The following is a 13,955-nucleotide window of genomic DNA, read 5'->3' on the forward strand; positions in this document are numbered from 1 at the left end:
CAACCGGAAGGGCTACCATTCCCTCAATGTACAGCTGGTGTGTGACCACAGGCAGCGCATCCTAGCTGTCAATGCCCGCTTTCCAGGCAGCAGCCACGATGCCTTTATCCTGCGACAGACAACTGTGGCTGACATGTTCCAGGCACAGCCTCCCCCAAGAGGATGGCTTATCGGGGACAAAGGCTATCCTTTGTGTACCTGGCTCATGACCCCACTCCGCGCGCCCACGACCCCTGCTGAAGAGGCATACAACGAGAGCCATCAAGCGACGAGGAACCTCATAGAACAAACAATCGGCGTGCTCAAGCAACGGTTCCACTGTCTCGATCGCTCCGGGGGAGCCCTCCAGTATTCGCAGGATCGAGTCTCCCAATTCATCGTCGTTTGCTGCATGCTGCACAACCTGGCTATCCGCAGGACTCAGGCACTGCCACCTCACGTTGGACCACCACCTCAGGAGGAGAAGCAGGAGGAGCATGAGGACGACGAGGATGAGGAGTACCAGCCCAGGAGGGACGCACAAGGTCCAAGGGCCGCCCGTCGGCGGCTTATTGAACATCACTTCTAGGCCCCCTGTCAGGGAATGGCTTGTGCCAATGATAGAACATGATTGCAGCCGCTCCGCAAGCCCTCAGCCGGTTAAGGCAACAAACACTTCAAAGATCAAACATGGACAATGTGAATAAATAAAATGGTTTATTGTACAAACTCTGGGCCCTTCCCACATGAAAACCAAAAACAGACGAAACCCCCAAAAAACACTCAAACACATTACTCGCTCCCACAACCTGGAGAGGATTAACAAAATAGGGCAACTAAAATGGCCGTCATTCTCGGCCTTCGTCAAAAACAAACATCACATCATCGGCCTTCAAAAAACAAACATCCAATTCTCGGCCTCAAGAAACAAACACAAATGGCCACACATTCGACTATTTGGCCCGCTAGAGCGATGCCTTGGCCATCTTTGGGTGGCCCCTGCCCGCCCTGCTGCTCTGCCTCAAAGTAAGGCCATTGGCTGCTGCAAGGCTGGGGGCAGGCTCCTGAGGGGCACATGTCGTGACGGCAGATGCCCTTGGGAGTCGGCCTAGTCGAGGTCTGGCCGTCGAGCAGGCGGCTGTTGATTGCTGCAGCTGTGGCTGGCCAGCATCAGTCGCTGCAGCAGCTCCTGGCAGCTCCACTGGGGGACTGGCAGTGGCGGCTGGAGGAATGGCGGCAAGCTGGCGGATGGCAGGCGCTCGCTGGTCACCTGAGACACTGGCACTCGCCCGGGCCAGCACTGCAGCATGCGCACCAATCTGCCGAGGGACAGACCGCTGTGCTGCTGCAGCGCGCCGGGTGCCCTGGCGATGCCTGGCTGACACAGCGAGTGTGGCAGCAGTGAGTGCCCGTGTTGACCTGTTCACTGACCGCATCAGAGCAGCCAGTGACTGGACGGCACCACTGATCACCTGGCCAGTCGCTGACAGAGCTGCCCCGAATTCCGCCCGACTCGCTGCCTGATCTGCCCGGTATTCCGCCCGACTGGTGGCCTCTGAGGGCCCGAACTCGGCCACACTCCGAGAGAGGGAATCGATGGACTCAGGCAACCGTGCCACTGCCGCCATGAGCTCCGTGTGCCGGCGCTCCGAGTCCGCGGACAAGTCTTCGAGGCGTTCCATCTCCTCAGCGAAGAGCATCTCCTGACTGGAGGCCGGACTCTCCCTCTGGGGAGAAGGCTGCCGAGCTGGCCGACCCTTCCTGCGTTGCTGGAGGCCGCTGGGCCCAGCAATTGGACTCCCCTCCGACGCTTCCCCCCTCTGGGGAGAAGGCCGCCGAGCTTCCACCCCCCTCCCGCCTTTCTGCAGCCCGCAGGTCCCAGGAGCTCCCCTCCCCTTCGACACTTCCGCCACGCTGCCCTCCAGGGAAGACGTGTCCCCTACATTGGCCTGGGTGGCCGCGGCTGAGGGTTCCCCTGATGGGCCGCCTTCCTCTTGCTCCTCCTCCTGCTCCTCTTTGGAGGGTCTGTCACTGGCAAGTTCAGGGACCTCCTCTTCACCATCTGAAAGCAGGAAGGCACAAGAGTAGCTTTAGAGTGAGGAGAGGGCGTCAGTGCGGGATGCATGAGTGGTGGCATTCAGCGCATTGGTCGGACAGTGGCAAAGGATGTAGATCTGATGCGCAAGTGGGACGAGAGGTGCAAAAGGTGATGTCCTTACCATTGCTGCCCAGAACAGGGTCGGCATCTCCACATGCAACGGGCCCAATCACCCGGCCACCCATGAGGCGCTCCACGCGATGTTGCAGGTCGGTGAGTGGCTGGATATGGGGTCGGCCTCCTCCGGTCGCAGTCCGGCTCTTGCGATTATTTGCCAGCTTGGCCTGCAAGAGAAAGGACGGCCTCTAAGTACAGTGTGTCGCCGTGATCTTGTGTGCACTGCCTCCCATGGTGGAATAGCTTGGCCAGTGTGTCGCCATGATCTGGTGTGCACTACCTCCCATGGTGGAATAGCCTGGCCAGTGTGTCGCCATGATCTGGTGTGCACTGCCTCCCATGGTGGAATAGCCTGGCCAGTGTGTCACCATGATCTGGTGTGCAATGCCTCCCATGGTGGAATAGCTTGGCCAGTGTGTTAAGTGCAGAAAGTGCAATTGATGCTCATGCCTGTCCCATAGCTGCTGGATGAAGGCTGGCCATTAGAGTTTTCAGGTCCCTTTGCCCATAATGTGAGGTGCACATGCAAGGATGAGGAGGTCACTGGAAAGGGTACTCACCCTGACAATGCGTGTGAGGTCATTTAACTTTTTGCGGCATTGGGCACCGCTCCTGGGGACGTCGCTGTTGGCTGACAGCTTGGTGGTGACATGCCTCCAGGCTCTCCTGTAGACGCGGACCGTCGCCTTCTTGCCATTGTCCGGGTACAAAACATGGCGCCTCTTCTCCACAGCAGCAAGCAGCACACTCAGATCATGCTCTGAGAAGCGCTGCGCACGTTCACGGGCCTTCTCCATGTCTTCAGGTGCTATTTGGGTCCAGCAGCAGTGTTCAGGCCTAGCTGGAGGGCTCCACTATCCAGGGCGTGGCAGCAGACACAGTCGACCCTTCCCCCTTAAGAGCTGGCCGGCGCCAGGGTGTCTGCTGTCAATCACGAGATGGCCGCACCTGCGCTGCGCCCGGCCTCGGCGCTATCGATCACCACCTCCGGCTTAGCGCCCAAAGAGAGGCGTCCAGCAGCAGTTTTAGCGCTCGCCCGAACTCCTAGGGCGAAGCTAATGAATATCGGAGAAGTGGCATCGATTTGGCGGCGGCCGCAAACTTTAGCGGACGCCCCACTTTAGCGCCCCAAAAGTGGCGTCAATTAATCTCTAGGCCTATATGTTTATAAAATGTTTTAGGGTTCAATTTAATGTTGCCTGCTAATCTTTTCTCGTAATCTCTCTTTACCTCCCATATTAACTTTTTCAATTCCCTGCTGTACTTTCTATAATCTTCCTGGTTATTAACTGAATCTTGCTCCTGACATTTGTCATAAGCTTCCTTTTTATGTTTTATTTTAACTTTTATTTCCTTTGTCATCCAGGGCACATTAGCTTTGTATGCTCTACCTTTTCCCTTCAAAGGACTATGCCTAGTTTGTGCCCGAACTGTCTCTTCCCTGAAAGCCCTCTATTGCTCAGTTACTGCTTTACCCTGAAATTGCCTTTTCCAGTCTACCTGTGCCAGGTCCCTTCTTAAATCACTGAAATTAGCTCTTCCCCAGTTGAGCATTTTTACCGTCAATATTTTCTGTCCTCTTTCCGTAATTACTTTAAATCAAATTATGTTCTGGTCACTGATAGCTAGATGATCTCCTACTGTAACACATTCCACTTCCCCTACTTCATTTCCCGGAACCAGATCCAAAGCTTCCTTCCTTGTTGGACTGGAGACACATTGAGCAAGAAAGTTCTCCTGTGCCCAAACCAGAAATTCTTGTCCTTCCCTATGCTTAGCACTATGATTTTCCCAGTCTATATTCCAAAGGAATACTTAACGTTGGCACGAGAGCTAAGGGAGTATTAGTGTTGACAGTGGAGACACGGGAGTGATTAATGTTGACGTGGGAGTGATTAATGTTGATGCTGGGACCACAGGAGTTCTCAGTGTTGATACTGGGGCCACAGGAGTGATTAGTGTTGACACTGGAGCCACAGGAGTGATTAATGTTGATACTGGGGCCACGGGAGTGAGTAATGTTGACACTGGGGCCACAGGAGTGATTAATGTTGACACTGGGGCCACAGGAGTGATTAATGTTGACACTGGGGCCACGGGAGTCAGTAATGTTGACACTGGGGCCACAGGAGTGATTAATGTTGACACTGGGGCCACAGGAGTGATTAATGTTGACACTGGGGCCACGGGAGTGATTAATGTTGACACTGGGGCGACGGGAGTGATTAATGTTGACACTAAGGCCACGGGAGTGATTAATGTTGACACTGGGGCCACGGGAGTGATTAATGTTGACACTGGGGCCACGGGAGTGATTAATGTTGACACTGGGGCCACGGGACTGATTAATGTTGACACTGGGGCCACGGGAGTGATTAATGTTGACACTGGGGCCACGGGAGTGATTAATGTTGACACTGGGGCCACGGGAGTGATTAATGTTGACACTGGGGCCACGGGAGTGATTAATGTTGACACTGAGGCCACGGGAATGATTAATGTTGACACTGGGGCCACTGGAGTGATTAATGTCGACACTGGGGCCACGGGAGTGATTAATGTTGACACTGGGGCGACGGGAGTGATTAATGTTGACACTGAGGCCACGGGAGTGATTAATGTTGACACTGGGGCCACGGGAGTGATTAATGTTGACACTGGGGCCACGGGAGTGATTAGTGTTGACACTGGGGCCACGGGAGTGAATAATGTTGACACTGGGGCCACTGGAGTGAATAATGTCGACACTGGGGCCACGGGCGTGATTAATGTTGACACTGGGACCACGGAAGTGATTAATGTTGACACTGGGGCCACGAGAGTGATTAATGTCGACACTGGGGCCACTGGAGTGATTAATGTTGACACTGGGGCCACGGGAGTGAATAATGTCGACACTGGGGCCACGGGAGTGAATAATGTTGACACTGGGGCCACGGGAGTTATTAATGTTGACACTGAGGCCACGGGAGTGATTAGTGTTGACACTGGGGCCACGGGAGTGATTAATGTCGACACTGGGGCCACGGGAGTTATTAATGTTGACACTGAGGCCACGGGAGTGATTAGTGTTGACACTGGGGCCACGGGAGTGATTAATGTTGACACTGGGGCCACGGGAGTGAATAATGTTGACACTGGGGCCACGGGAGTTATTAATGTCGACACTGGGGCCACAGGAGTGATTAATGTTGACACTGGGGCCACAGGAGTGATTAATGTTGACACTGGGGCCACGGGAGTGAATAATGTCGACACTGGGGCCACGGGCGTGGATAATGTTGACACTGGGGCCACAGGAGTGATTAGTGTTGACACTGGGGCCACGGAAGTGATTAGTGTTGACACTGGGGCCACGGGAGTGATTAATGTCGACACTGGGGCCACGGGAGTGATTAGTGTTGACACTGGGGCCACGGAAGTGATTAGTGTTGACACTGGGGCCACGGGAGTGAATAATGTTGACACTGGGGCCACGGGAGTGATTAATGTCGACACTGGGGCCACGGGAGTGATTAATGTCGACACTGGGGCCACGGGAGTGATTAGTGTTGACACTGGGGCCACGGGAGTGAATAATGTTGACACTGGGGCCAAGGGAGTGATTAATGTCGACACTGGGGCCACGGGAGTGATTAATGTTGACACTGGGGCCACGGGAGTGATTAATGTCGACACTGGGGCCACGGGAGTGATTAATGTCGACACTGGGGCCACGGGAGTGATTAATGTCGACACTGGGGCCACGGGAGTGATTAGTGTTGGCACTGGGGCCACGGGAGTGATTAATGTCGACACTGGGGCAACGGGAATGATTAATGTTGACACTGGGGCGACGGGAGTGATTAATGTTGACACTGGGGCCACGGGAGTGAATAATGTTGACACTGGGGCCACGGGAGTGATTAATGTTGACACTGGGGCCACGGGCGTGATTAGTGTTGACACTGGGGCCACGAGAGTGATTAACGTTGACACTGGGGCCACGGGAGTTATTAATGTCGACTCTGGGGCCACTGGAGTGATTAGTATTGACACTGGGGCCACGGGAGTGAATAATGTTGACACTGGGGCCACGGGAGTGATTAATGTCGACACTGGGGCCATGGGAGTGATTAGTGTTGACACTGGGGCCACGGGAGTGATTAGTGTTGACACTGGGGCCACGGGAGTGATTAATGTCGACACTGGGGCCACAGGAGTGATTAATGTCGACACTGGGGCCACGGGAGTGATTAGTGTTGACACTGGGGCCACGGGAGTGATTAATGTCGACACTGGGGCCACGGGAGTTATTAATGTTGACACTGAGGCCACGGGAGTGATTAGTGTTGACACTGGGGCCACGGGAGTGATTAATGTTGACACTGGGGCCACGGGAGTGAATAATGTTGACACTGGGGCCACGGGAGTTATTAATGTCGACACTGGGGCCACAGGAGTGATTAATGTTGACACTGGGGCCACAGGAGTGATTAATGTTGACACTGGGGCCACGGGAGTGAATAATGTCGACACTGGGGCCACGGGCGTGGATAATGTTGACACTGGGGCCACGGGAGTGATTAGTGTTGACACTGGGGCCACGGAAGTGATTAGTGTTGACACTGGGGCCACGGGAGTGATTAATGTCGACACTGGGGCCACGGGAGTGATTAGTGTTGACACTGGGGCCACGGAAGTGATTAGTGTTGACACTGGGGCCACGGGAGTGAATAATGTTGACACTGGGGCCACGGGAGTGATTAATGTCGACACTGGGGCCACGGGAGTGATTAATGTCGACACTGGGGCCACGGGAGTGATTAGTGTTGACACTGGGGCCACGGGAATGAATAATGTTGACACTGGGGCCAAGGGAGTGATTAATGTCGACACTGGGGCCACGGGAGTGATTAATGTTGACACTGGGGCCACGGGAGTGATTAATGTCGACACTGGGGCCACGGGAGTGATTAATGTCGACACTGGGGCCACGGGAGTGATTAATGTCGACACTGGGGCCACGGGAGTGATTAGTGTTGACACTGGGGCCACGGGAGTGATTAATGTCGACACTGGGGCCACGGGAGTGAATAATGTTGACACTGGGGCCACGGGAGTGATTAATGTTGACACTGGGGCCACGGGCGTGATTAGTGTTGACACTGGGGCCACGAGAGTGATTAACGTTGACACTGGGGCCACGGGAGTTATTAATGTCGACACTGGGGCCACTGGAGTGATTAGTATTGACACTGGGGCCACGGGAGTGAATAATGTTGATACTGGGGCCACGGGAGTGATTAATGTCGACACTGGGGCCATGGGAGTGATTAGTGTTGACACTGGGGCCACAGGAGTGATTAATGTCGACACTGGGGCCACGGGAGTGATTAGTGTTGACACTGGGGCCACGGGAGTGAACAATGTTGACACTGGGGCCACGGGAGTGATTAGTGTTGACACTGGGGCCACGGGAGTGATTAACGTCGACACTGGGGCCACGGGAGTGATTAGTGTTGACACTGGGGCCACGGGAGTGATTAATGTTGACACTGGGGCCACGGGAGTGATTAATGTTGACACTGGGGCCACGGGAGTGATTAGTATTGACACTGGGGCCACGGGAGTGATTAATGTTGACACTGGGGCCACGGGAGTGATTAGTGTTGACACTGGGGCCACGGGAGTGATTAATGTTGACACTGGGGCCACGGGAGTTATTAATGTCGACACTGGGGCCACTGGAGTGATTAGTATTGACACTGGGGCCACGGGAGTGAATAATGTTGACACTGGGGCCACGGGAGTGATTAATGTCGACACTGGGGCCACGGGAGTGATTAATGTCGACACTGGGGCCACGGGAGTTATTAATGTCGACACTGGGGCCACGGGAGTGATTAGTGTTGACACTGGGGCCACGGGAGTGATTAATGTCGACACTGGGGCAACGGGAATGATTAATGTTGACACTGGGGCGACGGGAGTGATTAATGTTGACACTGGGGCCACTGGAGTGAATAATGTTGACACTGGGGCCACGGGAGTGATTAATGTTGACACTGGGGCCACGGGCGTGATTAGTGTTGACACTGGGGCCACGAGAGTGATTAACGTTGACACTGGGGCCACGGGAGTTATTAATGTCGACACTGGGGCCACTGGAGTGATTAGTATTGACACTGGGGCCACGGGAGTGAATAATGTTGACACTGGGGCCACGGGAGTGATTAATGTCGACACTGGGGCCATGGGAGTGATTAGTGTTGACACTGGGGCCACGGGAGTGATTAGTGTTGACACTGGGGCCACGGGAGTGATTAATGTCGACACTGGGGCCACGGGAGTGATTAGTGTTGACACTGGGGCCACAGGAGTGATTAATGTCGACACTGGGGCCACGGGAGTGATTAATGTCGACACTGGGGCCACGGGAGTTATTAATGTTGACACTGGGGCCACGGGAGTGATTAATGTTGACACTGGGGCCACGGGAGTGATTAATGTCGACACTGGGGCCACGGGAGTGATTAGTGTTGACACTGGGGCCACGGGCGTGATTAGTGTTGACACTGGGGCCACGGGAGTGATTAGTGTTGACACTGGGGCCACGGGAGTGATTAATGTCGACACTGGGGCCACGGGAGTGATTAGTGTTGACACTGGGGCCACGGGAGTGATTAATGTCGACACTGGGGCAACGGGAATGATTAATGTTGACACTGGGGCGACGGGAGTGATTAATGTTGACACTGGGGCCACGGGAGTGATTAGTGTTGACACTGGGGCCACGGGAGTGAGTAATGTTGACACTGGGGCCACGGGAGTGATTAATGTCGACACTGGGGCAACGGGAATGATTAATGTTGACACTGGGGCGACGGGAGTGATTAATGTTGACACTGGGGCGACGGGAGTGATTAATGTTGACACTGGGGCAACGGGAATGATTAATGTTGACACTGGGGCGACGGGAGTGATTAATGTTGACACTGGGGCCACGGGAGTGATTAGTGTTGACACTGGGGCCACGGGCGTGATTAATGTTGACACTGGGGCCACGGGAGTGATTAGTGTTGACACTGGGGCCACGGGCGTGATTAATGTTGACACTGGGGCCACGGGAGTGATTAGTGTTGACACTGGGGCCACGGGCGTGATTAATGTTGACACTGGGGCCACGGGCGTGATTAATGTTGACACTGGTTCATAAAATTTCTAACCACGTGCCAGCCCTTGTGTGTATTGGTAAATTGTGGACAGGCTGCCTGTCATTTTCTGATACCTGCTAGTCATTAAGGAATGTCGCCACCAGCTGGTAAAAGGAAACTTTACCCATGGGAAGTCTGAATGGGAAACTCTTCATTTCTGCCTTGCTGGCATCTTTTACATTAATGAATACAAATATATTTATCAAAATATAGGCATTTTGTGCTGTGGGCTCATAACCACTTTGAACTTGGTTGACATGATACTGGCTACATTCATTTAGAGTCCTTACACCCAGCAGAAAGAGGAGACTAGGCCCAATTCCCCTACCCCAGCAGTCTGACCTGGACTAGCTTGCAGGCCCCAGAGCTAAAATGAAGTCAGCACACTAACCACGCAGTCCTTTGATTCATGCTGCCCATGTGTTAGTGATGGTGAGACACAGAAATCAGCTGTGCAGACATCTGTTATCCAGAATTTCTCTCTGTTACCCCAAAGTGGTCTGTACAGATTGATCCTAAATGGAGTGCTTCTAAAGTTGGGAATTTGAAGAGAGTGGGATTCTCTGGTAAGTACTGGGTGAGTATTAGCTGTAAAAAGTGGAATTTTGTTGAACATTTTGAATTTAACCTAGAACTTTAAAAACTGTAGTTAACAGAAACAGCCTGCCAGCGGCAGTTAACTGTCAGTCAGCTGTAAGTGTTTGTCTTGAATAGGTGCTAATCACCAGGAGCAGTGGAGCTGAATCAACACTTGCAACTTGGTGCGGCCCCAAGTACACAAAAGTAAACACTATCTGCTGACACACTGAATGGTCTGCACAGAGTGATCCGAAACGAAGTGCTTCTAAACAGAGTGATAAAGTTGGGAATTTGGAGAGAGTGGGAATTTGGAACAGAGGGGGAAGGAGGAAAGAGTTAGAGGAGCGGCCGGAGATAAAGGTAGGCCTGAGAGCCCAGAGGGAGCATGAGAGCCCGGAGGGAGCGAGGTAAGTGACGCCAGCACAATGGATGGAGCTGAAAAGAAAAAAAATGGGTGAGTAGCTACTGATTTTTTTTTAAGTCTTGAGTTTATTTCTGTTAAGTTAGTTAATTGTCTATTAAATAGAGGCATAGCAGGGCACCTCAGTCCCACGGAATGCACATCTTGTGCCATGTGGGAACTCCAGGACGCTTCCCCTATCCTGGACAACCACATGTGCAGGAAGTCTAGTCAGCTGGAGGAGCTCAAGCTCCGGGTTTCTTCAGAATGCTGAAAGGGTGGGGGGAAGGGAAATGTGTTTGGTGGTGGGATCACGCTGGAGGTGGCAGAAATGGCGCAGGATGATCCGTCGAATGTGGTGGCTGGTGGGGTGAAAGGTGAGGACAAGGGAGGGAGGGGAAGGGGTGAGAGCAGAAGTGCAGGAAAATGGAACGGACATGGTCAACGGCCCGGTCAACCACGGTGGAGGGGAATCCTCGGTTGAGGAAAAAGGAAGACATACCGGAAGCACTAGTATGGAAGGTGGCATCGTCAGAACAGATGCGGTGGAGATTGAACAAGTTTGTTTCTTAATTTGTCCCATCACCTCTCTTTATGCCTTGCACCATCATCCCTTTTGTCAGTCAATCTCTCCTGCCTTCCAGCCTGTCACAGACCTTCCCTTTGTTCTTTCCTCCCCTTCTCCCTGCCCCTGCTTAAAAATCTCTCTTCTCTAACCTTTTCCAGTTCTGACGAAGGGTCCTCGACCCAAAACGCTGACTCTGTTTCTCTCTCCTCGATGCTGCCTGACCTGCTGAGTGTTTCCAGCATTTTCTGTTGTTATTTCAGATTTCCAGCATCTGCAGTATTTTGCTATTCTATCTTAGACCTTCTTGTATTCTCTCTGACCCCACCTAATACCATACTATTTCTTACTCTAGTGCTATCTGTCTCTCCCAATCCTTTGTGCACCTTGCTTCTTCTTTCTAATGCTACATCCTGGTGCCCATACCCCTGCCAAATTAGTTTAAGCCCTCCCTAACAGCACTAGCAAACCCTCCCCATGAGGATATTGGTCCCGCCTCTGTTGAGGCGCAACCTGTCCAGCCTGTACAGGTTCCACCTCGCCCAGAACCAGTCCCAATGTCCCAGGAATCTGAAGCCCTCCCTCCTGCACCAGTTCTCCAGCCATGCATTCATCTGCTCTATCCTCCTATTTTTATATACTCACTAGCTCTTGGCACCGGGCGTAATCCAGAGATTGCTACCTTTGAGGTCCTGCTTTTTAATCTCTTTCCTAGCTCCCTAAAATCTGTCTGCAGGACCTCATCCCTCTTTCTACCTATGTCGCTGATACCGATATGGACCACGACCTCTGGCTGTTCACCCTCCCCCCTCAGAATGTCCTGCAGCCGCTCAGTGACAATCTTGTCCCTGGCACCAGGGAGGCAACATACCATCCTGCAGTCACAGCTGTGGCTGCAGAAACGTCTCTCTGTTCCCCTAACTATTGAATCTCCTATCACTAATGCTTTCCCGATCTTTCTCCTCTCCCCTTTAGGAGGGATGTGAAGGCCTTAGATAGGGTGCAGAAAAGATTTACAAGCATGGTTCCAGTGATGAGGGACTTCAGTTACGTGGATAGACTGGAGAAGCTGGGGTTGTTCTCCTTTGAGCAGTGAAGGTTGAGAGGAGATTTGTTAGAGGTGTTCAAAATCATGAGGGTTCTAGACAGAGTAGAGAGAGAAAAACTGTTCCCATTGGTGGAAGGGTCGAGAACCAAAGGACACAGATTTAAGGTGATTGGCAGAAGAACTAAAGGCGACAGAGGAAAAACTTTTTTATGCAGTGAGTGGTATGATCTGGAATGCACTGCCTGAAAGGGTGGTTGAGGCAGATTCAATCATGTCTTTCAAAAGGGAATTGGATAAGTACCTGAAGGAAAAAAAATTGCAGGGCTACCGGGAAAGGGTGGGGGAGTGGGACTAGCTGAAGTGCTCCTGCAGAGAGCTGGCATGGGCTCGATGGGCCAAATAGCCTCCTTCTGTGCTGTAACCATTCAATGATTCTAAGGGAGGAGGCAGAGAGGGGATTGGACACAGCTAGCGCTCATGGGTTAGGAAAATAAGACGTAATTGTATAGGAAAACTCATTTGAGTGAAGAAAGAGAAAGCCACGGGAGATTTGCTCTTCAAGCTGTTGGGAGGTAAAATCGTAAATGTATTCCCTATACAGGTACTCGCATTTCTAATTTTATCTTTACAACAGACAGAGCAAATGCCGTCCCTTCCCTCGCCGACCCTCACGCCCAGCAGAAGTATGGTCTTCGCTTCTCAATACATAAGATGTTAAAGAGCCTTACCACAGCGCGGTGTAGTCATGCTCCAGTTCCCGTCCAGTTGACAAGTGATAACGTTACTTCCAACCAACTGGAAATCCATATCACAGCTGAAGTAGATATGGGAGCCGAACCGGAAGTCGTCCCCTTCCACTCTACCATTGATGGGGGCCACGGGATTCCTACATATCACCACTGACAGGTCACATAGTTGACATTTAAACAAATCCTGCAATCACGCAAATTCAAGAACATTTAACAGTTTACTAGATACTTAAAATCAAGGCGATTCTCTACTTTTGGTTCAGCCTCACCAAGAGAATGAAAGGCTGCAGACTCCTGGAACCCTCACTGGAGAATGAAAGACTGCAGACTCCTGGAGCCCTCACTAATCTGCACTGAGTGAATCTTCCCGGGAGACTGCTGAGAAACAATTCTCAGAGCTGGAAATCTCCCAGACCTGCTGGTAATGGGACACAGGAGGTGGTGAATTTCCTTGGGACTTCTCTTACTCACAAACAGCTAAACTTCTGTGTAAGTTATCGCAGCGGAGCAGGAGAAGCTTTGAGGAAATTCCCGGTAAGAAGCCTCTCTGTTCTGCCTCAATAAGGTACCACATGGTAGGCTCATGACAAAGACTAGAGCATGCGGAGCTCGGGGACAAATACCTGAATGTATATCAAATTGGCTAAAAAATAGGAAATAGAGAGTATCGGTAAAAGATAGTTATTAAAATTGGAGGAAGGTAGAAAGTGGTGTTCCACAAGGATCAGTGCTGGGACCACTGTTATTCATAATTTAATGATTTGGACCTGGGAACAAGTAGCTCAATATCAAAATTTGCACATGATACCAAACTGGGGGTTATAGCTAACACCGAGGAAGAATGCAATGTAACACAAGAAGACATTAGAAAACTTGTAGACTACGAAGTTAAGTGGCGAATTAACTTTAACAGGTAAATGTCAGGTGATGCATTTTGGTAAGAAAAGTAGAAACATCACCTACATCTTAAAAAATAAAAAAAACCTGAATGGGGTAGAAGGGCAAAGGGATTTAGGGGTATAGGCGAACATATCTTTAAAAGCAGCATCACTGGTCAGCAAAGCAATTAATAATTCTAACAAAGCACTGGGATTTATTTCTAGGGGTATAGAATTCAAAAATAGTGAAGTTATGTTAAACTTATATAGGACCCTGGTCAGGCCGCACTTAAGAGTATTGTGCACAGTTCTGGTCTCCATACTATAAAAAGGACATAGAAAAGGA

General features: G+C 51.7%; 1 protein-coding gene across 1 annotated transcript in view; it reads right to left on the reverse strand.

The window, feature by feature from the left end:
- The window catches only part of LOC147106581 (inactive serine protease PAMR1-like), a 275,461-nt gene that overhangs the window by 54,892 nt on the left and 206,614 nt on the right, over window positions 1-13,955 (reverse strand). Inside the window, exon 7 of the mRNA XM_086007553.1 lies at window positions 12,711-12,881. Within this exon, the coding sequence (XP_085863679.1) occupies window positions 12,711-12,881 (171 nt within the window). The remainder of the gene's footprint in view (window positions 1-12,710; window positions 12,882-13,955) is intronic.

Source organism: Somniosus microcephalus, chromosome 15 (assembly GCF_052327205.1).
Source record: "Somniosus microcephalus isolate GS21.2 chromosome 15, FLI_Smic_1.0, whole genome shotgun sequence".
In the NCBI taxonomy this organism is placed as follows: Eukaryota; Metazoa; Chordata; class Chondrichthyes; order Squaliformes; family Somniosidae; genus Somniosus; species Somniosus microcephalus.